This window comes from Neocloeon triangulifer, unplaced genomic scaffold, assembly GCF_031216515.1.
Source record: "Neocloeon triangulifer isolate White Clay Creek 2 clone unplaced genomic scaffold, ASM3121651v1 ptg000014l, whole genome shotgun sequence".
Lineage (NCBI taxonomy): Eukaryota > Metazoa > Arthropoda > Insecta > Ephemeroptera > Baetidae > Neocloeon > Neocloeon triangulifer.
The window spans coordinates 21,412,853-21,440,556 of record NW_026775556.1 but is presented as its reverse complement, the minus strand read 5'-3'; the positions used below and the strand labels follow the sequence as shown (position 1 = coordinate 21,440,556).

Below are 27,704 nucleotides of genomic sequence, written 5' to 3'. Positions count from 1 at the left end.
CTCTTTAATTAATGCGCAAGCAATGAATTCGCATCTGGCGGTCGCGGCGCCAGCTTGAGGCAAGGCTGTCGCCTGAATGGGTGTAAGTGTCGTCTAGGAATGGAGCCAAGAGTAAACAGCCAGAGGGAATCTCTCGAGGCCCGCGCGCGGCCACTGGCATTTGTCGCCGATCAAATTTTACTGCTCCGCGCCCGAAAGTTATTCTCGCGAGATTTGCTCACCGCACATATATTTCGGACGAGACACCACTTATTTATTGGCAAATGCTGGACACTGCGGTGCGGATTGAGTTGCACTAAAATTTATTCGCCGCACATAATAAAATTTAAATGCGCACGTGGAGTTGAGACTTGGTATGAACGGAATGCAATGCCGGCTGAGTCACACAACCGAATTTTTTTTCTTATAAGAGAAATTTTGAGTTCGTAATTAACTGGCAGGGCCAATTTATCTAATGAACTTTGCACCAAGATTTTTTTATGCGGAATTAAATATGAAAAATAAGTACTATAGAGATTAAAATTGGAGTAAAAAGTGAATTATTTTCTGTTAGCAAATAAAAATCGTTTTCGATGCTTTTTAGTTATTCCCAGGGGATAGTAAACTATAGTCAATTTATACAATATGCAAATTTTTATAAAATATTAAAACACAATTATGTGATCCTCTGATAAGTATTATGGCCACACGTGACACATGTCACGATGTCACTATAGAACCATTGAATTTATTCAGCATTGTTCCTGCCGTTTTGCAGATACAGAGAAACTTGTTTATGAAGTGTTTTGTTGTAATTACATAATATTATGACTTGTTTTTATTTATCATGACCATATTGACCATGAGTTTCAATAATTTTATTTTATATTTAAATACAATACTCAAGATTGATTGCATTGAAAAATTGAAACCAATAAGAACAAGGGAAATTAAAGAAGGAAAAAATAGTAATAAATAAAATAAATTTACACTTTAGAACTGACACAAGTAGGATTTTTAATGGGAGTAAAAATAAAATTGTGGAATATAGAGCACCTAATTGCAAAAAATATTTAGTAAAAAAACACAATTTGCAACTAAACAAATGAGTTATTTCAAATATGTCCATGAGAGGCAGATGTGGTCTTTTTAATCTCGGAAATAAATTTTAGCAAAATTTATGCTTGTGGTAGTGCCATTTTTTCCTCACCACTCTCTTTTATACAATAAAAAAAAATCTTAAATCTTGCAACTAAAATAATATAATTTGACGAATTTTCCATTTTGAAAGTTCCATTTATAATCTCAAATTTCTCTCAAAAAGTAGAGCAAAAGCCTCGTTAATTTGTTGGGGAATATATCTGGGGCGTTGAACCGCAGCTACTTTTTAGCACCGCACGGGTGTTTCAAGCGCCGCTTAATTCCCATTTATATTCCCTCCTAAAACAGTAACTGTCCGACTCCGCCGGCCAGGAACACAGATTCTCACTTTCTGACGCACGCTTGCAAAATTGCTGAGCTTAAAAAAAAATGTATGCATCGACGTCATTGGTACAGATTTTTTTTTCTGGCGCAAGTTGCTCGATTTTTGTCTGTTTTGTGTGTTTGTCAGTGGCTTTCTTTCAACCGGTGGCATTACTGTCATGGATGGAATGGCCTACCGACGGACAAAGTGCGGAAAAAACGGGGTTGCGATTGAGCGAGAGAGAAGGAGTGAATGGGCTGTCGAGCAAGGGGTAACGAGAGATCTCGAAAATACATCGGACGCTTCAAGGTGACTCACCTGAGTTGGAATGGTACTCGCCGATGAAGCGCCGCGTCAAGTAACGAACCGTCAGCGCTGGGGAAAAAAATGGAAAAAAAAACTTCAAATAAAATTGTGGGGAGAAAAATTTAGATATTTTATTAAAAAATAAAAAAAAACAATAACTTAAGCAGATTATAATTTTTTTTGTATTATGACAGTTTTTATAATTGTAATAAGATCGATTGCTAAAAGCCAAGCACCCAAATTTAATACATATATAATATGCAGTTTTTAAATAATTGCATAATCTGAATAATGCAATTTTTAATTGATCCATTGAATCCATTCAGAGTGTGAAAATATGTCATTATTATATTTAACGCTAGAATTGATATTAAACTTCATCTATTTGAAAGGGAAAATTATGTGATTTATTTAAATTTGTTTTAGATTTGTTATTAATGAATCATTGAGGATTAAGATTTTTGTATTGACCGCACAAATACTCTGGATTTTTATTTTATTTAAATCTCAAATTTTCTTTACAATTTTTGAAATAAATATTGTTCTAAATTCATTAAAAAAAGTATCTATTTCACCAGTCCAAATAAAATTTTAATTCAAATTGATTTACTTATTTCAATTTAATTTAAAATTATATATTTGTTCAAAACTTGCAATAATTTGTTCTAAAACTGCATTATAATAAAATTATGCAATTCTTAAAGCTGCTTTAAATTTCAACGATTGATAAATTTAAATAATTTTGTTAAATTCACCTGATTTTCCAACGTTGGAATGCCCGAGGACGGCTATCCTGAAATTCCGCTGTTTACTGCCTTTGCTTTCGTTCTTCATCTTTCGCTGCTCGCCTCAGCGTCTTCGCCGGTAATATTTTTAGTGGAGCACAAACTTCGCAGCCAAAAATCGTCTATACGCGCAGAGGTGCCGCTTCCAAATGCGAATTGCTCAGCCGCTCTTCTCTTTTAACGCGGTCTGGCCGCGACGCGAGTCTGCGCGCTCATTCACACCCGCCGCAATATCAAAACAACACACACAGACATTCCTGGCGCGTCGGCGGTTATTCGCCGCATTAATTCACCCCGACCGTAAGTTACATCACACTCGACATTCCGACACCCTCGACTTGGACCCGAGAAAAGAAGAATAAAAAGCGCCGAGGTGGCGCCTGCACTTTCGCAGGCATGCAACACGCGTGACCGGCGTGCGCCACATGTTGCCTACTTCATTTGGCGGATGATTGGAGTAAATTATTTAGAAAAAATCCAATTTTTCTTTTACATTCATTTCTTTTTAGTCGAATTCTCTTGGTAATTCATGGTCTCAAAAAATTAATTACTGAAACTGGAAATATTAAAATAAAAATCTTTTTCATTTATAATTATTATTATGCAAAAATGTTTGTAAAAAGTATTTATTATTTTTGTGTTTATTTCTCATTTTACCTCATAAAAACAGTAAAATTATTTTGCTAGCAAAAATTCTCTCCGAGCCACAAAACTCCTGCAAAGATCTTTTCCTGTTTCATCGCCTAGAACAAACACAACCTTCTTCACGCTCATTTATTTGGTCAGAGTCCAACAAACTAATTAACGCACGTTTTAAATATTTCATTACTAGCACGTTTATGCCGCGCATACCGTGACATGCAAGGTCGCGGCGGTGAGCACGCGGCGGCAAAGGGATTTCGATTTACTCTCGCGGGCATGTGGAACTACTCATTTCGCTCTCTTTGAACAAAATGCACTGACCTCTAAATGTGTTAAAATATATTCCAGGAAAACTAAGTTTGAAGAGTTTATTGACTCTTCCACAAGTCAGCGAAAGTAATTATATAAAATTCATCAAAGAAGGCAGAAATAAAATATCAAACGCTCTTTGAAACCAGCACTGCAATAAGAACTGCCACGGCCAAAAGTAATGAACCTAAATTTTATAAAATTTAAAACGTGCAGACTTGTTATACTATAATTGGTTTTCATAAAATGAAACTAAAATTAAAAAAAAAAAACATTTATTGGTTATTAAAAGAAATAATAATAATTTTGGCTAAAAAAAGTCTGGGGAAAAATTGCTTCTGGGTACACAGCAAATATAGGCAAAATATTTAAAAATGCGATAAAAGATTGACTGATTGTGGAACCGATCAACACAATTATTCACGTGGAAATACTGGAAATACAATTGATGTCATTCGATCCGCTCATGTCAAAAATAATATAAGTGAAAAACACAGTTGCAAAATAAAGTAAAAATAAGCGATTGCTTTAAGAAAGTTAATTTAATTAATTAAGATAAGTAAATAAACAACTAGCGGTTATTTGATGGTTAAACTTAATGATCGTATTTTCCAGATTTATAAAATTTTCAGTGCGTAAAACATTCTTGATAATCTTCCTTTCCGAATCCATTTATGGTGCGGTGGTTGAAACTTGGAATGCAGCGAAGCAACTCGCGTGCAAACAAGCGTGTATGTCTAAGCGATACATAATTATTTCCAGCAGCAACGCGCTTAATTTTATGTCAAGTGCACGCAGGCAAGAGCTTTGTCGAAAAGTAAGCGCCGGAGCGAGTGCGACGGTCTCAACCTGCAGCTATTAATAAAAATGAGAGCAATTACTCGCTAGAATATGAAGAAGTTGCCTAATTACTCTCACTTTTCACGCAGCAAAAGTTGTCAAGAAGAGTTTGTATTTATTTACCTGAAAGAAAAACGGCGCGAGATGAGAGCAAAAGTAGTGCTTTTGCTTATAGCACGTGCGTGATCTTGACTCGTTTTGATAGAGAATGAGAAATTGTGTTAATTAATACAAGAGAGGGAATTTCTTTGCGTTTTGCGCAACCCAAACGCGCTACTGCTCTACATTCACAGGACAATACAAGTTTATGCATATTTCTGGATTTGTCTCGCGCTCACTCTTATTACTTTTGTGGCCGGGTGACATTTTTAGGGCAAGCTCAGCAAAAATTTGAAGAGACGGCAAATATTATCTTCTTTTTTTTAATTATTAATACAAAAAGCTATTTGTTAATTTACTCGGCCTACTCATGATATTTGAGGTTATAAATTAATAAAAATATTAAAATTAATTGGAAAAATACAATTTAAGAACAAGTACAATATTTTTTTTATGATTTTAAACAAAAATAAATTTATTACAATATACTTTATTTAATGTACAGCAAGTAGGAAATTTACAAAAATAGAAACGAACAACCCTATTTTGGCGCAGGTGGTGTGGCCCACGTGTTGAGCCAGCTTTCGATCTCTCCGTAGTAAAGGGAGACCCACTGAATATTAGACTCGACCCTTTCCAAAGCTTGCTCCCGGGCGGACGCTCCAGCTCCAGCGTTGGGGTATTTGGCAAAGAAAGCCTTCATCTAAAAATAGTAAGCAAAAAATCTCAGTTTCAATGTAAAAGTAATTATTTTACACAAACCTCATCGAGTCGATCTTGGGTGTCAAAGTTTTGAGTGATGCGAGGAATCATACGTCCCAATGACCGACTGTTCAGAGTGAAACGTTCAACCAACTTATCCCAGTTGTCTCTGTTGAAAAAAGAAACAAAAACGTTTTTGTTACACATTTTAAACAATATCTAACTTTTTTTAATTCATTTTTTTCCAAATAAAACTAAACCAATTTGAAATTTTATACCTGACATAGTCCCACACTAATGAAGAGCCTAACGGGTTGTCAGACATGGTCTGCAAGACCGTGAAGTAGTCCTGACTGCGGACCAGTGAATCGTCTTCAGCGTAGAAGAGGTACTTTCTCAGGGTGGTCACGTCTTTCACGTAGGTCAGCGAAATCAAAAGCCTCAGTTTTTCTTGAGGATCGGCTGCTGCCACGTACCTGTCCCACACTTTGTCCCAGTTACCGTTGGGGTTGCCCTCCCTCTCCATTCCAAAGTTGTACACCAGGGCACGCACATTTATCGAAGGCACTTTAGTTTCGTCTGCAATCCAATCGTTGAAAGGAGTTGTGGTTTCGTCTAAACAGGTTTGGTAGCCACAGGAACATGCCAGATTGAGAATTGTGGATCGAAGACGCCTTAAAAGGACCATTTTGGGTTAAAATAATTTATAATATTATGTTGATTTTTACTTGGTGATGTGGGGATCATCTGCTCCTTCGGTCCATTTGAGGGCATCATATTGATTTTTCACTAGTTTCTCAACAAATGCCTAAGGATTTCAAATTCACATAAATTTAAATAAATTCTTTATATTATCTTCATTACCATAAAAGTGGGGTAAGCTGGGCGGCTCCTCATGAAAGGCAGCAGTTTCAAGAACTTGCTGGCCGAAGTTGACCAAGAGATGTAACCAGTCTCATTTTCAAGATACTCGGACAAGTCCAGGGCCTGTTTGTAGGTCACATAAGATCCGTCGGCCAAACTGAAGACATCGTCAATCAGGGATGATCGGTCAGTGTCCTCAGCAATTTCCGAGGCCTTTCAAAAAAATTTATTATAATAATCAAGCATAAAATTTTCCTTTTTAAAAATAAAAAAATTAAATTGTGAATTTGATATATTAATCTAGGCTTACCTTCAATGCTTCAATAAGTTTACCCCACATCTTTTCGTCATAGTTCACTCTGTAGAATCCAATTTGTTTATAGTTAAACTTGAACCAAGTGGTTTTTGCTGCATCAAATTGAATTTGAACTGAAAATATATCAGATTAATACACACTCACAAAAGGAATTTCAAAGTATAAGCTCACTAGTGAATGGCTCCATTTTGAACCACTCTGTTTTCACTCCAGCAATTGAACCTTCAATGTACGACAGAGGCACATCCCATCGGTACCTTGTGAGTCAAAAATATAAATTAATTAAAAGATTTAACCAAAAATAACTACTTTTAGCCAAATTTTCTCAAAAAACCAGCTTTTCCTGTCTTTAGTACTGTGAAGACAAAATTAAAACCTCACCCGTATGGAGAGCTCTTGGGAACTTCGAGAGACTTCTTTTCAGCACCGGGCGAGCCAAAGAATCGTTTCTGCATTAGAGTGGCAATACCAGTGGTCTCGTTGTATTTAATCTCAACAACAGGCAGGCCCATTTGCAGGGTCCAGGTATTCATGACCCTGGTCACATCCACACTCTGTTGCGCCTCCAGGGCCGCCTCGGTCATACTTTGCCAGAGATCGGTGGTCACAGCGTTGTCGTAAATGAACCTGTTCAAATATTTGGTGACTCCTTTTTGGAAAACGTCTTCTCCCAGAATTCCCTCCAGCATTCGAATGACAGAGCAACCCTAAGTTATAATATTTTAATAATTTGCCTGTTCAAATAACTTGCAAAAAACAATTTTCTAATTTAGTTATTTTGAAAATACCTTGCTGTAGGTAATTGTGTCAAAAAGGGCATTGATTTGGTCAGGGTGAGACACTTGCTGGATGATGGGGTGGGAACTGAGCTGAGCGTCCAGCGCCATCACTGGCTGCAAATCCATGACCAGAAATTGCTCCAGCTGGAATTTGGTAGAATTTGGTACATTTTCTGTTTCGAGAATGATAAAATTAACGTACCAACTTCCAATCTTCATCTTTTTTGTAAAAGTCAAGGCTTTTGTACTCCATGAAAGAAGCGAATCCTTCGTTGAGCCACAGATCGTCCCACCATTTCATAGTTACTGCAAATAAATGGACAAAAAAATTATTATTAGCACAACAAAATTAAAATGAATTATTTAAAATTAAAAACTAAAAAATATACAGTTAAGTATTCCAGCTCAATATTATGGGTTTAGGTAGAAGATAAAAATAAAAGCAATGTATGGGTAAAATAATATAAAATAAATTAAAAGACGCAAATTTTGCTATTTTCCGCAATTAGATCCTCCACCCATCCCTCAGCTGCATTAACTATTCACTAGTAAATTGCAAAATTATAAATAATTTTATTAAAAAATAAGTATCTCTTAAAATTTTTTATAGGGAATGCAAATAATTATACTTTTTGCATAATTCACAATGAAAGTTTGAATTCAGCAAACATTTAAGTCAATCAAAAATATAATTATTACCTAGATTTCCGAACCACATGTGAGCAATTTCATGAGCAACCACAGATCCGACCTGCTGGATGTTGGACACGGCGTCCGTGGCTTCGTCGACCAGCAAGTTGGTCTCCCTGAAGGTGATAAGGCCCCAGTTCTCCATGGCTCCGGACACAAAGTCAGGAATTCCAATCAAATCTAAAATTTTAATGTGGTAAAAAAGAGTGAAATTAAAAATTGAGGCACGAACCTAATTTCGGCAGAGGGTATCCGATTTGGAAATAATCTATGTAGTACTCGGTGATGGCTTTTGCAGCGTCCCTGGCAAAAATCAATTTGCTCTTCAAATCGGACCGGCCGTACACGCTGACGGGAAAGGTGCTCGTGTCCAAGTTAACCACATTCTCAGTCTCAAAATCAAACTCGCTGACAATGAAGCAGGCCAGGTAGGTGGACATTTTGACCGACGAGCTGAAAAATACTGTCTTCTCGTTGTCTCCTGGACCATCTTCCACTTTATTTTCATCCATGTTGGAAAGAGCTTTCCAAGTTGCATCCTTCGGTTTCACAAGAGAGATTGTGAAATGGGCCTTTTTGTCCGGCTCGTCCAGGCAGGGAAAGGCTCGGCGGGCGTAAGTCGGCTCAAATTTAGACGAAACGATTTTCCTGAAAATTGGAAACAAAAAGTTAGTTAAATAATATAACAAGAATTAAATTAAAAAATAATCAATTCAGTAATTTATTGTTTTTTTTTTTCAAATTCTTTTCAGGCACCTAAAATTGCCCTGTTCATCCTTGTACTGCGAAGTGTAAAATCCGACGATGTCCGAATGCTGCAAACTTCCCGAAAAGTCCAGGTAGACCCTGACCTCTCCGGGTTGGAAGTTTTCCTGCTCAGGTAGAAGGACGAAGAACTCGTTCTTGGGCGCCGGAAACGCGTCCTTCAGGGCAATCTTCGCGCCTCCAGGCGCCTCGACCTTTGCATTCCTGACGGTCAGACCGACCTGATGCACAGCCAGGTAGTCTTGGGCCTCGCCCAGGTTCAGGTCCATCCGCACCCGGCCCTCGAAGGTGCCATTCTCGATGTCAGGGTGCAGGAAGAGGTCGTAGTGGCGCACGGAGAGGCTCTTCGGCAGCCGGAATTCGGTGTCCCAGGGCGCAGACATGCTGCAGAATCGCTTCTTCGGGCGCGTCCTTCGGATGGCTGCAGACGTGGCCGACCAAATCGGACGCAGAAGTATTTTAATTGATATTTTTTGAGTGGTTTCGAACTTTTAAGAGAGATAAGACCGGTGATTGTGCGTTCCTCAGAGACTGCCCAGCTGACGAGAGTTTGTTTCTGTTGGTAGACCTGCCGTAAGTGCCCAAATATCGACAGTTTGTAGATTACCTACGGCAGTTCTACTAATATTGGTGCTCATGCCATGCAGTACAATATAATTCAAGGTATAATAAAAATTTAATTGTCTGTTATTAACTGTTTAAATTTTTCAATGAGATAAATATACAAAACCAAACCAAATTAATGAAGGATTCAAAGATTTTAGAATAGATATTAAAATTGTAATTCCCAATACCCTTTACTTGTAATTTTATATTATTTTTTTTTTGTAAATAGAACTGCTTATTGTTTAAATTAAAACTTTAAACTTTAACCTCCAAAAATTAATAAATCAAATTATTAAAATTTTTAAATTATAATAAAATAAATATTCAACATTATAAATATAAATTAAAATTTTATTTAAAAAAAAATAACAGTATTTTTTTTTTAAACAATTAACTTAAAAATCTCAGTGACAAAAAAAAGTTACATTAAATGTGTAATAAAAACTATAATTATTGTAGTTTTTCAACTATTATTAAGATTTCAATCATATTAATTAAGAACACAAGATGTCAATTGAAACCTTTAAAACAATTATTAGTTTTAAAGAGTGATTAGTGCAATTTAAACAAAGTTAACCTAACAATGCCTGTTCTCTCTCGTTCCCAGATTAAAACTCTTTGGCGATCTATTTTTACGAGAAATTAATTTTATTCTCATGGTTAGTTAAACATGCGTAATAAGTTAAACATGCAGATTTTCTAGTGTTTGAAATAAATAATATATATTATCATGAATTGATTGATATATTTTGTAAAAATTTAAAAATCGCGCACTCACTTTGTTTCAACTCCACTGGCACCGCTGGCCTCGTAAGTCGAAGTGTAGATTCCGACCAGTTCAGGTTGCGACAACGACCCTTCAAAGTTCACAGAAACTTTGTAGCTGCCCGGTTGAAGGGCTTCCTGGGGCACAATAACGTAGAACTCGTTGTCAGGCACGTCCAATGTTCTTGTGATGGCGATCGCTTTTGATTGTCTGCGAATAATTAAAATCAATTCAATACACAGCAAGCAGCAAAAACTTTAAATCAATAAGAAAAAAATAAAAAAATAATTTTTTTTCAATATTTAAAATTATTATGTGGGAATTTTTCTGACCTTCCTCTTGCGTCCAAAGACACGATGGAAGGGTTGGAGATGTTGAGACCCTTTTGGTGCAGGGGCAGGTAAGTGAGGCTGCTGCCGACCACGTTCAGGGTCAGAGCCATCCTGCCCGAAAACCTGTTTGCCTCTATATTGGGGTGCATGAAGATGTCGTAATTGTGAGCTTCCAGCTGATCAGGGATGCGGAAGTTGGTCTGCCAGGGTTCTCTGCTCGAGCCATTGTTGAGTTCATTGTTGAGACGAGCGACCTCGATGGACAACACAATCACTGCCACCGCCAGGACGGCGAAGACGATGCCGCCGCCCACGATTTTGACATAGTGCATTGACACCGCCATCCTGAGCAAATTATAGGAAGATATACAAAATATATATTCTCAAATTTTATTTAATTAAAATATTTTATTGATTTAAAAGGGATATTTAAATTCCATATCTGAATATTTTAATCCGGCAGGTAGAAAATGCAACATATTTTAAATTATTTTTTACATCTCTAATGTTTCTCAATGTATAAAAAAAGCATTACACATGCATTATTGTAAAAGTTTCTAGTTACCATAAAATATATTTTTTAAACATTAACACATTAATAACTGTTGTTAATTTTAATTTACATTTTGTAAGCCAACTTATAAAGAAGGTATTTATAAGTTGATTACTTCATTATTTGGTTTAAGCCCTGCAATGTTTGCAATAAAATGTGTCCACAGCTTGAAAGCAGCAGGTCGAGATAAGGCGGAAACCGGTGCTTGTCATAGACGACAAGAGAGATAATTGAATATTCACAAAACAAGAGAGATAAGTGAGCTGCTCTTTATTAATCAGCCAAGTGCGCGCGCGTCACTTCGCCAAAACGACATCGCCGCTGACGAGACACTTGATAAAATAAATTTGTAATGTTCGTGTTGTTAAAAAAAATTATAATCCACCCACCGTTCCTATCATAAAGGATGTTTATCAATTTGAAGTTAATGGGTGTTCTTGCTTAATACAATGGGATTTTGAATAACGATGACAAAGAAAAAATTTAGCTGACAGATGACAAATGAAATTCTCTAATTGTAAGAAATGCATATTAAGCGACGTAGACGAGAAATTAATTAATTGATATTTGATATAACAACAATTTTGACATTCGATAAGTCAAAATATACTTCCAATCAGCTCAATTATGGTTGGTGACTAATTGAAAGGGCAGAATATGTAATAAGAATATTTAACATAATTGGTCTGTCATAATTATAGATGATGAAATTAAGTTTTAATCAGGGTTCTGATAAAAAAAAACGACCTAATTAAATTTTGATATGATTTTTTTAAAGTAAGAAATAGTGTTTTGCAGCAGGTTGATGTAATTTACAATTAAACAAGAAAATTGTCATAAATTGGAAGGAACACTAAATTTTCAAAACTTAAAAATTTTCTTTGTATATTATTTAATCAAATAAATTTCTTTCCACAAATCTTCAATCTGGATGAAAAATAGAGCAAATTCCTTTAAAATCAATAAAATATCACATGAATCAAAATAAAATCAACAGCAGGGAGTTGTGTCTCAAAATTCACATATTGGGAAAATGTTTTCAAGCAATCACTTGTTAAAATTAAAATTTTTTCCTTCTTAATTGAAATAGTCTTATAAATTTAAAAATACGACTAAAATCAAATTTGAATTTTGATCAGAAAATTTTAAAAGATTAAAAGGATTTTTTTACCTCTTATGATATGATGGAGCTGCCGACTGCTCACTCGACGGACTGTCGGTCTGGGAGTGAATTAAGCAGCAAGAGCGGCCGAATCAGGCCGGTGGACACCAACAACTGATATTGAGCGGCTTTGATAATGAACACGCATCTATCTATCAAGTGTGAATTTACGTTGCGATGTGTACCGGGCGCCTAGCTCAGATCCCCACCTCCCTGGACGGCCTCTCAATCAATTTATAAAACACAATAAGCTGCTACATTCTTGGAACGACGCTCGAGCAGAGATGCATTTAAATCACTCTGGTGTTTAACCTTCGCTCGATTTCACTCTCGTCGCGCGCGTTGATATTATTTATTGTTTGCCCGCGGCCGCGCGGTTTCTCGCGACACCGTCCACGCGAGAAGAACAACTTCTTGCGCGATAAGCAAATCTGAAGCAAAACGTAAGAAGGACTCAGAAAGCTCTTATTCAGATAAAATTAGCATTGAAATCAAAACAAATTTTTGTGTATTTAAGAAAGTTGGCAAATTGATATGAAATAACTATAAAAATTCAATTTTTATTTAATGCTCCCGCTCTATTTATCATTGTGACAATTGTAGATGTTTTTTAAACTGATTTTAAGACCTGCTAGTTATTTTATAATATATAATTATCTCAAATTAGGCACATGGGAGACTTAATATGAGTTTTATTAAAATTTATAATAACGATTATTGGACTTTTTTTTAAAATTTGATTGCTATTTTAAATTTTTTTTGTAATTTTTAGACTTTTTTATTGACTTGTTTATAAAATAATTATTTTGAAAAATTTTAAATCTTACTCTTTAAGACAGGATTAACAAATTAACTTCACAAATATGATAACAAACTAATTGAGCCTATAAAATCTTCGCGCAATTTTTGAAATAGAAAAAAATCAGTCTTTAAGTTACACACGTCTTAAAAAAACTCTGCAAAAATAAGGACTTAAAATGTTTTTCTTCACACAAAAGGGAAAATTTCAGTACCAATCTATGAAACGGTGGCAGCTGTCTTTTCGCAACTGCTTTCACCAAATCAGTAGCAATTTGAGGTTGCGTACGTGTCAATGGACAGCTGCTCATGGCAATAATAACCCATTACTTTTTAAATCAAGCTGACAATGAGCACTGGCGACGCCGCCGTGGATCAGCCAACGTGATATTCGAGCGTCTCGCCGACTTAGGCCAGTACTTGACGGAATCAGGCTGCGTAAAATTGGAGGCGGTGTCGATTTCATTGAGCATTTTATAGGTAAAGAAAGGGTCCGTTTATTAGAAAAAAGTCACAGACAAGACACACAGACTACATGAGAAAGTGAGAAATGTGAGGGTTTTTTCAGTCTCTCGTTGTCAAACAGTCAAACTTTGAAGTTTTGCGGTGATGGTGAGCATCTCATGGTTCTCCTTGTTGGCCAACTCCTCTTTTAATTTCTCCAACTCCTAAAATGTTGCAAAATTATAAAATGAATCAATCACAAAGAACTTGAATTTGCATTATGAAGGTAATGTGATATGCATAATTTAAAAAAAAAAGAAAAAAGTCTGGAAGTTAGTTTTGATGATTTGTCGTTTATTTTGAATTTTCATTAATTTTTTCTAATCTTTTTTTGGTACAACTAAATCAAATTTCAAATAATACATAATATCATCCTGATCATAAGGTAAATTTTGTCATAAAATAATTATGTTTTAACAAAATATTCAAACCATTTTTATATTTAAAATAATATTTTATGTTATTATATTATTTTTTATTAATATATTTCATTGATTTTTAGTGTTGTAATTATTATTAGATTACCTTAAGAGCGGCGTTGAGTTGACCTTTCGCCTGGTCCTCACCTTTGAGGCACACGACCTGCACCTGGAGCGCCACCTCGAATTTGGACCTGAGTTCGTTGGCCTCCTCCTGGACGCGCAACCTGAGGTGGTTGGCCCTTTCCAAGGACACCCTGAGGGCGAGCACCTCTTCCTGCAGGCGTTGGCAGGTCGAGTTGGCAACCGCTGCTGAGGTGGCCAATGACTTGGCCTGGGCACCGATGGCCATGTTTTCGAGGCGCAGCAAGCTGTTCTCCCCAAGCAGCTTCTTGTTCTCGGCCATCGTCAAAGCAAGGTGGCCCTCGTTCTTTGCCTCGAAATGCTGCATCTGAATTCAAAGAGGTGGTCATATCAATACAAATACATACCGAAATTTCAAACAAATTTAAAAAAATTAGGATAAAATTATTTTATTCTAAAAAGTTAGAAAATATACAAATTTCAAGAGCTTTAATTTTGTTTAATTTACAAAATTATTTGTTTTTGAATTTTCTGCAATGTCATTATTTTTATTTCATGACAAGGATTTGCCTATTTTAAATGTTAAAACAAAAATTCTACCTGTCGGAGTTTGATTTCCAGGAGACGCAGTTTGATGAAGAGCTCGTTGATGACCACTTCGTGAACTTGCTGGTTGTTGATTGGCGGCAGGTCAAATTCAAAAGGTGGAGGCTCCGAAAGGGTCTCTCGTCCCTGATTTTGACAATTCTCCCCTGGCTTTTCCATTTTTCGTCTGAATAAATGGAATTCTTAATCAAATTTTATCCCCATAGTCAAACATTTTTTTAAATTAGTTTGAAAACTCTCTCATTACATTTGTAATTAGCTGGTTCAACAAACATCAAACGAAGCTAGAATGGTGAAGAGCCGAGCTTTGAAGTAGAATAATTGCAGAAATTTTAATTACTCTCTCACCTCTGTCTCCTATGCAAGCAGATGCAGCTGATTAAGAGCGCTCCGGGTGTGCATTTAATTTTTTTGCAGCTGCTTTATATGGTGTTGCTGGGCGGACGAGGCGTCTGCCTGCACTTTCCATCAAAAGAGGGTAAATATTTATGGCATTCGGCTTCACCGAGCTAGGCGCTTTGAAGGTGAGACAAATGCGATTTCTTTCTTTACATGCTGTGTCAGGTATTGAACGAGCACCTATGCAGAGAGAAATAGAATTCGGCCGATTTTTTGTACCCCAATTTGAATTCCTGTTGCATTGTGATCTCACTTTGTCTGGAAACGAGAAGAAATTTGACACATTTTAACCGGAGCAAATCAGAAGGAAATTGTACATAAATATTTTTTTTCATCTCAGAATAGTAAATAATTAAATAATTATTTTATGCACAAACTCTTCAAGCTATTTTCATCAAGTGTTCAAAATATAAATGAAAACAAAAGTAATAATAAAATATTTACTATTCAAAATAAAAATGGAATTTTCCCTCGATTTTCTTCTTCTTATTATTCAGCAATGAAATTTTGATTAATTTGGAATATATTTTTAAGTCGTTTTTGTTTTAAAAATATATAGGTCTGTTATATTAGTTATTTAAACTAAAACTATAATTCAACTAAAATATACTGTTGAATCTGAAAAAAAAAAAACTATGCACATTTCACGAGGAAAATATAATTTTTTTTTCTTCAAAAAAGGTAGAAGATTTCTCTTAATGTTTTAACTTGAAACTGTTATTTCTTAACAAAAGTTCTCCTTTCCAAAATTTTAACGCTTCCACCCAAAAATAGTAACAAAAATAATATTGAAACGCAAGCAATGGTACCACATAAAAAAAATTTTTCGCCCTTTTTTACTTGGTTTATTTGAGAAAAATCTACAATCTATTGTTTTTATATACTTTGTGAATTTTTATGAACCAGGAACTTTTCCTCATTAAATGAAATAATTTTATCAAAAAACAAATTTTCATCATTTGTACAAGTTAAATGAGTTAAGTTAAAAAAAAAGATAATAAAAGCCGCAATATATCCTACTCATCACTTTGTCAAGTTCTTTTTTTCAAGCAGTTCTCATTAATAAATAAAAAATAAAACTTAAACCATTCCTTTTAATTTCTCCGCATCCCATGAAAGACTATATGAATTATGAAAGGTTCTCTATATTGAACTTTCCGAACTTGTTAAAATTCGGCTCGCAAAGTTTCCCCGCGTAATCCTTTCTTCGAAAGGGTTAAACCACAAAGCCGGCTCTGCTTCTTATTCGGAAACGCCGCAGCGCCGACTGCATAAGCTGCAGGCGCGTTTGAATAAATCATTTGTCCGCGCTGGCGGTGCTGCCGCGTTTTGACCCCCCGACTCTGGCACGCACGCAAACTGCATCCCTGCCGGGGCGGCTTCGCGTTCGGGGGAGGATGCGTTCGAGGGGTGCGCTTGCGCCATTCGCGACTGGAAACGCGCATGCAAAAGGATCAATTTTGCCCAGCCAGTGTGTCACAGGGAAGAGGAGCAACCCAAACAAATCGCGTAAGTCCGCCGATAATTTCCTTTCAAATCCACTTCGATAAGCACAAATCACTCCAATCGACCCCCGGTCACTCCAATTAACCCCCAGACCGAAGTTTGGTGTCGGTTTTGGCACCGGTTACGCAGATTTTGCAAACGAGAGTTGCTCCAATGTGACCTCTGTTGTTGCACTTTTGTATTGATAGAAAATCGACACCTTTCCAAATTTTTCTGGTGTCATTTTCCTCCCTAATTAGATTTTAATTGTTGCGTCGGCGCGTTTGTCTGAAGGGGTGACCTAGCTCGGGGTTAATTGTACACAAACAAAGGGTAAACGGAGCCTCTTTGCATGTGGGCCACACACTCGCTGATGGAGCGCCCTTGGTGTGTTGTTCTACTGGCCGATAAGATCGGAACAAGTGCACAGCCGCCCATCATAATATATGGTGCTCGCTTGTATACCTGTTTGAACTTTATGACTACGCCGCATGCACCCTTTATTTGGTTTGCTAATTCACTTTTCCACTTTGAATCCACAACGATAACGAGCGGTTGCAATCGCAAATTGAGTTTACGTTCACCCACGCTGAATGAAATATGCAAATAAGAGGGTGCAAAATCTTCAAATTGGCGTGAAAAATATTAAAATCAATCGTTATCCTCAATTTAAAATAGAAAATTAAAAAGTAGTTATTATAAATTCTGTAGATAGGGTTGTATTGAGAATTGTAATTTATACTTTTTTTTAATTAACATCATTAAAATTAGTTAAATATTCATTTATAATTACTTTTTTAGCAAGTTTTAAATACTGTTTATTTTATTTATTTATTTATTTTGTAAATTATTTTATTAAATAATGTATTAATATATTTTTAACAATGTGGACAATTAAAAAACACAACAATATTTATAATTTTATCAATATACAAATCTAGTCTATACTGGACTACATGAACGCAGCGTTTATCAATAAATTTAGAACGTCTTTCTTTTTTTGAGATGATAATTAGCAATCCATTTTAATGAATATTGAATACTTTATGTACTTTAATGTGGTGTAAAATAATCAATGATTACCAAAATGTCCATGGGTGGAATTAATTTCGATGAAATTAATTACATATTATGGAATTTGTCTCATCAGATAGAATAAATTAATTATAGATTATTATTGATGAACTCAGAATTTCAACAAACCCCTGTGAATTGTGCTTCGTACAATTAAAACTATGGATTCAAACAATCACATTTAAAAAACATAAATTACAAATCTATAAACACCTTTGAAGAACGGAAACACACCTATTTTTAATTTAATTAATTCACTAATTTATTTCAAATTTGAAGTAATTAACATACCCACTTGGTAAATTTTAATTGATATCAATCACAAATGCAACAAAAAATCTATGATAACATCTTTGTTTTCTACTAAACAATGTCAAAAAATATTAGATTTCTCCCTTTTCGGAGCAACTCCATTCTTATTGCATTAAATATTATAATTCTTATCGTTAATTTTCTTTCATCTTACTAAATAAGAAATTATCCCTTCAGAGTTTTTACATAGCTCATGGCACATATTCCAACAAATTTTTAACCAAAATTATTATTATAAAATACCGAATACTATTTTTTATTATTCCACGGTTTGAAGCTCGCGAAAGGCGAGAAAATCAACTTTGCGGCCCAAAAGTCAACACCTTTAACGACCGGCCTGGACAATATTTACGTAATTGACGCTTTCTTTCCCAACTTGAAGCCCTACAACGCCCATGAGCTGAACAAACAAACGCGCCAAACGACTGATGCAGTGCGCGAATTTATTCCCCCGGGGGTAGAAATCATTGAAAGGGAAATTTGTTCCCGAGTGACTTTCTTTCTTTCTTTCTCGCTTCTCTTTTTGAACAAGTCGATGAAGCTGCATGAGGCCAGTATGTGGAAATCGATGCGTTCAAGATAAAAATAAAACACATACATAGGCGGGCGCGCCTTACGTTGGACATCCCCGCGTGTGTTTTATGAAAAATAAAGAGGTTATATTCAAGAGTGGTGAGGGCGTCGTTGTGTGTCCACCTGTATACCCTTGGCCGACATTGAGCCACCGTGTTTATGTCGTGCGTGTCGGGATGATCATTCCGCAATTATTATTTCATCACTAAAGAAAAAAAGTCAGCTTGCCTGACCAGCAGACATTGAATAATTTCCATTTAATACCATGACTTTGTTTCTGAGTAAAGACTAAAAATACACGAGTTCAATGGCTTTATTGTGTGAAAAAATTTGGAAAAATTTTTCTGAAAGTAAAAATTGGAAATAATATCTTAATTATGTTGAAAGGAGTTGATTTGATTATTTTAGAATATTTTGGATTTAATTTTACTTCTCTTTGGACACGTTTTTACTTTTGCTCTTTTTAATTGCAAATATCATTAAATTTTTGAGTTTTGATCTTTCTAATTTTGAAAAAAAAGGAAAATTTACACCATTCAAGTTAAAACAAATGAAATCGACAAAAATTTTTAATCATTTTAATCAGGCAGGCTGAATATTGAGTAAATATTAGCATTTATGATTTTTTGACGCACATTTATTTATGCAGAAAATTATTCATCAGCACCAATAAATGACCCCAGAATAACCTTCACTTCACATCACGCTCTCATTTTCCTAAACAATCAGGCTATAGCTTTTTGCATGGGAAAAATAGGCTGCTGATCTACTTTCCTGTAAAAGAGCTAAACTTCAATATTAAAGCAATAATTATACTAATTTTTTAATGGTGATTTTAATGTTAAGTTGGCTTCTCCTCAATGAGCAGAATGAGCTTTTTTATGAAATGAACTCACAAAATCCATCGAGGAAAAGCCGACTTTAAATTCAAATCACCATGAGTGTAACCTCGATCATGAAATAGTGTGTGCTTTAATCATCAGATTTTATTTGAACCCAATTAGCCCAAATCACTTGACAATAATTGATTTGCTATTTAATGCATTAGTTTCTCTCTCAATTTTATTTACTTACTTTGTAAAGAGTATGAAAAATGATTACTGTGATTAGCAATAATTATACAAGAAAACTCTATGACACCCTAAGTATGTATTTCGTCAACAATGCAGATATCCGATCTAGTTTGCCTGATTACAAAATAAATAAATAATTAATTAATAAATATGGCAATAATAACTAAATGAAAATAAAAGAAAAAATATTTACAATTAATATCTTAAAATATTTAAAAAAAAATTTAATTTATAATAATTATTAAATATAATTTGTTTAACTGATATTAATTTAAATTTAATGTACTTTATAGTTTAATTTTACTTTCAATTTTTTTTTATATATTATACTTTTCAACGTTTTATAGCTTAAAATATCTTAATCATTCACAAGACATATATATAAACTATATTTAATACAATTTTCTCTGAACTCTAAGTGTCGTAATTATTATTTTCTGACAGAAAATACCATTCTAATTTTCTGATCATACAGAGGAAAAGGAAAGGCAACTATCAGTTAATCATAACCTAAATCATGATGTTTGAAGCTGTAAATTTGGCTTTTCTTTATTTGATTCTTATAAAGTATTTCAGAGACAAAAACTTTGTATTCGCGTCTTGTGAAACAATAAAATACAAGTCGTCAATTCACTCAATTTGCAACCCAAAGAGAAGCCAAATTAATATAAATTGAAGCATCTTAATCAATAATTTAAATATATTCAAGAAACGCAAATTTTCATTATTACTCTCATTTTTAAATAAATTTAATTTTCATTCAGTGCTATTATATATTTTTGATTATGTTTTTAATACACAATTCCTATTTCTATATAAATTTGCGCTAAAATTTTTATTTTATGAGGACATTGTGTGATTGTAGGTGTGAGAAGGCGGTGCTGAGCGATGGGGCGCAAGAAAGGGGCGCCGAAGATCGTGCCGGAGCAGGACAAGCGGATCTGCGCGTCCATCTGCGTGTGCCAACTGATCGCAGTGCTGAGCTGCGTGTCGATCGTGTACCTGTCGGTGGCCGTGTACATGCCGGCGCACCGCACCCTCGAGTCCGGCTACGACACCAAGCCGGCCGTGTGTCAGACCAGGGAGCTCCACTGGGCCTCCACCCTGGGCGACTGGTCCTCCTGCGGCGAGTGGTGCCTCTCCAAAAGCTCCCCGCCCTACCCCCAGATCCACGTTGTTGTCCGCAGGAATGGCACCACCATCAGGTATTTTTCTTTCAAGTACCTTTTTTGTCGGACATAAGTTAAAAATAAATAAGATGTGAAATTGAAAGGATTTTTTTTTTTTTTGACGATGGTAATGCTGATGCAATAAAATTGAAAAAAAAAATTGTTTGAAGGCTTTGAATTTTACGTTACTCAGGAAAAAAACCCACCAGACCAGTGTGCATTTTGTTGTTACCAAAGAAAAACCTGAATATTTATTATAATCAAAATAAAAAATATATTCCACAAATGGGAGAAATGTCTGTTTTTTTTTTTGTATTTTTTAAGAAATTTTTTAATTTTATTAGGTCTGATTAGGTTGTTAAAGTGATCTTTATTTTATTTAAAATTGAAGTATTAAAATTACGAAAATAACATTAAATCACCTTTTCAACAATTGTTCTCGTATTTAAATTGAATAAGCAGCAACTTTTTATAAACTATTATTATTTATGGATTATGAAAATGAAAAGTTGGTTGTTAAAAGCTTAGAAATAACTAATCCTTTCATAAATGGTTCTAAAGCATTTTTCTTTTTTAATAGAAGTTATTCTTAAGTGAAAGAAAATCTTAAAATTATTAGTTGTTTATTTGTCCAAATTGTTACATCACATTGTTTACATACAGATTGTTGAAAACATTTATTTGGAAAAAAGAAATTGTTGGACAAAACGGCACCACCACTAGCAAAAATTTTGCTAAAACTTCCGAGGGCAAAAAGACCCCGTCCGCCGCAGTGAGCCTCGATTTGAGTACGATTCAAAAAAAATTTGTTATAATATTTTGCCAAACTTTAATCGTTCAATCTTGTCTTTTATAAGGAGCTCTTCCGCATCAGGTCATTAGTGGAAAAATCCCCTTCCCTCATTTTCGATCAAGTATCGATTGAGTGCACACAAACTCCCCCAGCACTAAACATGCCACTTCTTGATTGATGGTAACGACTTTGCGGTCCCCAAGTTGCACCCCTTTTTCGAGCTGTAGCCAAACACTTAAAAATAAGGCGATTTTAGACGACTTCTGACACCCATAAATATTGTGCTTTGACACACACTTGGCAAAACTTAATTTACCGAGACAAGATTTCCAAGTCGAACAGAAGATTTTATTTGATTTATAAGTCCTTGCAACAATTTTAAATATTCAGAAGGTTTAATAACTCTAATAATCTTTGATTTAAACCATATTAATTTTTAAAAAATGCAGCATAGAGACAATTTTAGGAAATTAATTTAGCCACATTGTGAAAAAGAAATTTTAATTCTGTTCCATATTCATAAAAATAATTAAAGTTTATTATTTTTAAAGAAATCATTTTTTAACCATTTGATATTTTTGTTCAGGTTAGAAAATTGCACGCGACCAGCAAATGTGGCGTGTCCACCTGCAGACGAAGAGTCCCTCCGCAAGTACAACTGCAACCAGGACGGCGAGTGCGAAACCATCACGGGCGTCTTCAGCTGCAGAAGGGGTCATTGCGCCAACTTGTCCGAGATCTACAGCTGCCTCACCGTAGCCGACGGCAACTTCATTGACGCCGATAGGGTCAGTTTTTCATAAAAGAAAATTTAAAAAAAAACCTTGAATTAAATTTTGTTTAGGATAATTTGAAATTGAACGGCTTTTTCGAGTGCCAGAAGAGCAGATGCCGGCAAATCAAGAAAACGCCTTTTCCCTGTGACAGATACTGCCCGCGCATCACGACCTTCGGCATCAACGTGTTGCTCTTCCACGGTGACATTGTACTTACAGCCGAGTGCAGCAAGGGATACACTGTCATTGAGTGAGTTTGAAATTCTGACTTAATTTTGTTTGCGCTTGGTTATTTGACTTGTAAAAAATCTATATTAAAATAGATATGCCTCGCCTCTTTTGTAGTCTCAAATTTTTGTTGAATAGAAACAGATTTTATTTTATATTATACACAATTCATTATAAGTAAAATATTTAAATTCTGCCGTAAAATACCTGGTCACAAGGAGAATTATTGAACTCAATATTCCCTTCACCTTTCAAACTCTTGCTTTTCTTTAAATATATAATTATTAATAATTGCGATATTAAAATTCAAATTTCCCCTTATTTTTTTTCCAAAAAGGACTTATTTATTTATATTTATTTCTAACAGAGATCTTGAAAACACCGACCCTGCAACCCAAAAGCCCACGGAGGAGCACCTAATGTGGACACCAGAGAAGGGAGTCCTGCTGGCCGCGTGCTTGAAAGCGGAAAAGTCCGCGGCCCACGTCAACAACGTGCACAACATCACCGCCCTAGATTGCATCAACGGTACAATCAATCAACTCATCAAATCAATTTTCATTAAAAATTTCACGCAGGGACGGTCGTTCCGGAGGAAAAACTGCCGGCCCATTACATGAACTTCACCTACTTGTGGTCACTTTTCGAGGAGTCGCAGTTGAACAAGGTTGATCCTGAATTGCCTCCTCCGCAAAATGACCTCGTCATTTACAACACCAGCAGGCTGCTAATTAATTTAGATGTGAGTTGTAGAATAAGTATATTTAAATTTATTAACTAAATATATACATACTTCTTATTACAAATCATATTTAATATTTAATTATTATTATATATATATAATTCTTATTTTTTCTCAACTTATAATCATCTTATTTTAATTTGCAAGTTTTGTTATTCATAGTTACGTATATACATAATCTTTTATGTTTTTATATTTTTGTACATAAAAGAATTTAAAAAGTAATAAAATATATTTCGGTCAAATATATCCATTGTATTCAAAATAACATGTGAGACATCAAAATAAAAACACACTTTGGGATGGGTTTGGGGTTGTTAATGAAATGTATGATGATTTGTATAATAATAATATTCACATTGTAATGCACAGTATCAACTCTTAAGAAATACCTTTTATTGTAGCACATTTGCAAAATCTAAAGATACAAAATTTGTTCAGGAGTCTATTTTTGTTGAGTTCCTAAATTTATTTGAGAACCGATTTTCTACGCCTCGGGGAAGCACTTTTTTTGCATACAAAATTCTCAATATAAGAAAATTGAGAATTTCGACAGTAAAAAATACATAAATAAGGGCCCCTGAAATTGTCTATAAACTGTGCATCAATGCCAAACTAGTCCATTTCTGGCTAAGGTGGAAGAAGTAAAAGATTTTCCATTATTACTCTTATTTGAATGGTTTAAAATTATCCAAAATCCATTGCAAGAGAAAATTTTTGTGTTATAAAAAGATAATCATTTTATTTCAGTGGCTAAATATGTAATTTTTTTAAATCTAGTATAATTGAGTATTTGTTGAAGAAACAAAAAATATCATCAAATTCTTAACATTAACAAAAGATTTCAAAAATTTAAAACAGGCTTATTGCAAAAATGAGACAGTTCAGTTAATTTAATTTTAAATCCACCTTGAGAGCTAATTTTTTTTATTAAAAGATTCACTTTAATTTATAATATTTTAATTTTTTTAATAACTTTTGTCCCTGCAGGGTTGTGTGAACACGCTGCGAGACGAGTGCCGAGACTTTGTGAAGAACAATGGCAAGGATGGTACGAACCACACGGGCCAGTCGCGATTTCCGTGCTTTTACCACAAGGGCGACCCGTTGTACTCGTTGGCACGCTTTGACATTGAGAGGACCAGGATCGAGCTGATCCTCTTCTCCACCATCCCGGTCGTGCTGGCCATCGTGTCCTGCACGTCGCTCATCATCTGCACCAAAATCGTCAAGGTTGGCGACGACGCCAAGATGAGGATCAAGTGCAGAGGCTGCTGCGGCGGCAACGAGCCGCCGACCAACAACAAGGACGTCGAGAGCAGTCAACTGCAGCAGGAGGACAAACACGAGGACAGTGCTGACCCCACTGACGACGAGTAAGCTTTGCGGAAATTTCGGAGGAAATTAGTTCAAATTCGGATTTTACCAATCGGACACTTTTAAACTTTCGCTCTTTTGGCACAATTATATAAAATATTTCAAAATTTTGACTATCCTTCAATTAAAAATTTTAATCAGCAGTCTGAAAATTGGGAAATTCATGATTTTCCATTGGTTGAAAAACGGAAACGCTTATATGCAGAAAATTTATTCATCATAAATGACCCAGAATAACCTTTACTCCAGTCACGCTCTCATAAAATATCAATTGATATATATTTTACGACTCTTCAATGTCGAACAGGTGTGCAGCAACCCTCTTTAAAAAAAATGAAATGCAAGTCACATTATTATCTAAATCACTCGGTGTCCAGAGTAAGGAATAATTTTTAGCTTGAATAATGCAAAACCCGGGCAGACAAAAGCTGCGGAGGAGCAATTTTCACCAGCCAAGCAGATTAATTAATTATAATTCACGTTGCGTAAAATGCACTTTGCAGTGTTCTGGACCAATATTTTACCACAACAGATACGTCACTAAATGTTGTTCAAACACAGAAAATTTTCAACTGTTTACCATTAAAAATAAAAGGGCCTCACCAGTGAAAGTTCACATTTTCCCGCCAAAAGAAAATCGACATAGGTGAAAATCGCTAAATTGGAATAAATTAGCAAATTAAGAATTAGAGACATTGTGATCGACACTTTCTTCTACATTTAATTTCGTTTTGGCGGGAAAATTTGAGCCTTCAGTGAACCCATTTTCAACTAGTAAGAGTGCAAAATTTTCAAACAGAATTTCGATTTCAGTCGAGAAATATTGTTCATTTTTTAATTCAGGAATAAAAAAATACTTTACTACTTGAGAGGACCTTTACACAGGGTGTCTGCCGCATTTTTCACACTACAGCACCTTATTATTCACAAATAATTTTATTCACAAACACCTGATTGACTCTTGAAAAATTAACAAAAAGTGTGACTTATCAAAAATCCTGTTTTTTCCCCTTCAGAAATGTTAATTTCGACGTCTTGTCCAGATAAAAAAGTGAATCAAAGATAATCTCAAACATGGATAATCTTAAACCTATTAGACAAATTGGTAGTACAAGAATTTAGCAACTGTAGTAGAAGATCTTACGCAAAATTATATAGATATTAACTATCGCTCTCTATCAATTAAAAAAATTAATCCTCACGCCATCCAATTGAAACTAAAATTAAAACTATTTGCACTTTTCATACATAACTATCACTGAACTGATCACCTGTAGAGTCTTACAATTAAATCCTTGGTCGTGTCGTTCTCACCAAATTTCATTTTTCATCAAAGAGCTCTGAGCCGCGATAGGAGAAGTGTTTGCCAAACGTAGTTTTATTAAAAGGTCATCATTTGCAAAAGCCTCGCGCGTTTTTCTCACCAATGCCGCGACAAACGTGTGTTTCGTCTTTCCACGGATATGTCCTCTGCAAGAATTATGTAAAACGCATTGAAAAATTAATACCAAATGAGCTGTGTATGTGTTCTCTATTATTATCTATTGATGTGTATTACAACAGTTACAAAACATAACAAAAATTGTAAATACATAAAAAATATATGTGAAAAATATCGTTTGAAAGGGGACACGGCCCAATAGTAATCAAACAAATTTTAGATCAATAAAATTTAATTTTAATTATTGCCAAATGAATTTTAGTCACGCTTTTGGAAAATGTTAGCATTCAAACGATATGAAAACCTATGAATTAAGTAACAAAAAATCTAAGTGTTTGTACAAAGTTGACTGTTAACACTGTACCATAATTGATGTTCTTGTGTGCCTTCTGTACTATTATGTATTTGAAAATAAACCATACTTTTATGACTATACCCCGAAGTTTATTTCGAATTGTGCTGTTATCCTGCTGTGATCAAGGTTACTTAAGTTTTAAGATGAAAATATATGTATTTTAACATATTATATTGTTTTTTCCATTTATTATTTTCAGTAAAGCTTATTTTTTTATCAATGTTATAAACTGTAATTTAAAATTTTAATTTTTAGTACTGGTTACTAGGAGTTTTAACATTTTTTAAAAAATATATATAATAGCATTAAATTAAATTTTATTAAATAAATATATTTTTTCATTTTTGTTACTAGTAAGGTCATATATTCTAAAGTTATTCATATTTAGATTTCAAAGTCTAACAATTGTATAAGAAATCGTTACAAATAGCATATAAATCATATCAATCTAGTGAGAATAGTAAATGAGAATCAAAATATTGACTTAAGAGCCACTGAGAATTCGATCATTGATTTGTCATATACTGGTGAAAAATAAGCGTGATTTAATTTTTGAGAATACAAAAGCTAATATTTCAAATGCGTCAATATTAGTATTAGAAAAAAAGTTCAAAAATGTTATAATACGGATCGGATAATCCATATTATTATTTTTAACTAATAATTAATTTTCAGTGTAATATGGTAAGCATCAAAGGTATCCAAAATCCGAACATAAAAATATTTAGAAAAAAATTTTAATTAATTTATGACTAACATTTTAACCTGATTACCACCGAAAATAGCTGGTTATATTTTATGAAATAACTTTCTAAAATCCAAATCATCGGAAAATTGCAGATAATGGTATTTTAAAGAAATGAAAAGAAAAAGTACTAATTAATTCCATTTCCAAGAGTTTTTGATAAAATTTTTCACACGCTGGATGGAGACATCCTGCTAAACGTGATATACCACGTGCATTTAGCGGACAAAGCGTATCATCCTTGTCATCTCTGTTCCCGCATATCATCTGAATCTGCTTATTTCGCATCAGCAGGCAAAGTTCTCCATCCGTCATCACAACGCGGCAGTCACGCCACTTGCGCAAAATGAGAAACACTACAAACGTGCAATGAAAAAGAAAACCAATGTTTACCATTCCAATAAAAATGAATTAAATATTCATTAATAAAAAAAAAAATTGTTAAATATATGAACTGAGCGCCAAAGAAAATATCTCAAAGAAAAGCACACAAGAGTCAACATGTTATTTTTGTGAAGAAATTGGCACTCGCGGAGTTGATCGTGGAAGCAAAGGGAAACTAGTTGGCTTGTTTAATTATTCTTTTTTTTTATGAATTGGAGTTAATTAGATTATTAAGTGGACCAATTATCTAAAAAAATCGTCGTTGGGCATTCGAATAACAGATGGCACGAGATTATCGGGCGAAAACTCGGCGGGTGTGTGTTACAGCATCGGTCGCGGAGTATATTTTCGCCGAAGGGGCCGCGGTCACGTTGCATGCACACGTGACCCACGTGTGCAGCGTACTC

At 34.7% G+C, this 27,704-nt stretch overlaps 4 protein-coding genes across 7 annotated transcripts in view; 1 reads left to right on the top strand and 3 right to left on the bottom strand.

The window, feature by feature from the left end:
• LOC132200881 (ras-related and estrogen-regulated growth inhibitor-like protein) overlaps positions 1 to 27,704 on the bottom strand; it is a 128,556-nt gene that overhangs the window by 8,098 nt on the left and 92,754 nt on the right. Inside the window, exons 1-2 of one of the 2 annotated variants that reach the window (XM_059626646.1) lie at positions 2,506 to 2,683; positions 1,763 to 1,819 (exon numbers count right to left, since the gene is read on the bottom strand). The exons of the other annotated variant lie outside the window; for it this stretch is intronic. Coding sequence (XP_059482629.1) covers positions 1,763 to 1,819; positions 2,506 to 2,584 — 136 coding nt within the window. The 5' untranslated portion in view covers positions 2,585 to 2,683. Of the gene's footprint in view, positions 1 to 1,762; positions 1,820 to 2,505; positions 2,684 to 27,704 lie in introns of those variants that run through there. 2 annotated transcript variants of the gene reach the window in all.
• LOC132200528 (glutamyl aminopeptidase-like) lies at positions 4,900 to 12,260 on the bottom strand. 2 transcript variants are annotated; one of them, XM_059626044.1, is made up of 16 exons: positions 12,132 to 12,260; positions 11,970 to 12,074; positions 10,246 to 10,590; positions 9,926 to 10,123; positions 8,009 to 8,424; positions 7,786 to 7,956; positions 7,289 to 7,392; positions 7,096 to 7,230; positions 6,689 to 7,014; positions 6,479 to 6,564; positions 6,302 to 6,420; positions 5,992 to 6,204; positions 5,856 to 5,935; positions 5,406 to 5,801; positions 5,188 to 5,296; positions 4,900 to 5,128 (listed from the first exon to the last, which is right to left on the bottom strand). In XM_059626044.1, exons 3-16 carry the CDS (start codon positions 10,587 to 10,589, stop codon positions 4,967 to 4,969), a joined length of 2,859 nt encoding a protein of 952 aa, XP_059482027.1. In that variant the 5' UTR covers position 10,590; positions 11,970 to 12,074; positions 12,132 to 12,260; the 3' UTR covers positions 4,900 to 4,966. The 2 variants fall into 2 exon arrangements, with proteins under 2 accessions (XP_059482027.1, XP_059482028.1); XM_059626045.1 differs by lacking the exons at positions 9,926 to 10,123; positions 10,246 to 10,590; positions 11,970 to 12,074; positions 12,132 to 12,260 and adding an exon at positions 8,533 to 9,089.
• Positions 13,245 to 14,867, bottom strand: LOC132200529 (uncharacterized). Of its 2 annotated transcripts, none has more exons than XM_059626047.1 (4): positions 14,720 to 14,867; positions 14,366 to 14,537; positions 13,788 to 14,132; positions 13,245 to 13,426 (listed from the first exon to the last, which is right to left on the bottom strand). In XM_059626047.1, exons 2-4 carry the CDS (start codon positions 14,528 to 14,530, stop codon positions 13,337 to 13,339), a joined length of 600 nt encoding a protein of 199 aa, XP_059482030.1. In that variant the 5' UTR covers positions 14,531 to 14,537; positions 14,720 to 14,867; the 3' UTR covers positions 13,245 to 13,336. The 2 variants fall into 2 exon arrangements, with proteins under 2 accessions (XP_059482030.1, XP_059482031.1); XM_059626048.1 differs by lacking the exon at positions 14,720 to 14,867 and adding an exon at positions 14,619 to 14,708.
• Positions 16,228 to 26,224, top strand: LOC132199986 (uncharacterized). Its single transcript, XM_059625123.1, has 7 exons — positions 16,228 to 16,279; positions 20,153 to 20,492; positions 21,836 to 22,037; positions 22,094 to 22,275; positions 22,621 to 22,781; positions 22,832 to 22,995; positions 23,986 to 26,224. The coding sequence occupies exons 2-7, from the start codon at positions 20,176 to 20,178 to the stop codon at positions 24,373 to 24,375; spliced, it is 1,416 nt and encodes a 471-aa protein (XP_059481106.1). The 5' UTR covers positions 16,228 to 16,279; positions 20,153 to 20,175; the 3' UTR covers positions 24,376 to 26,224.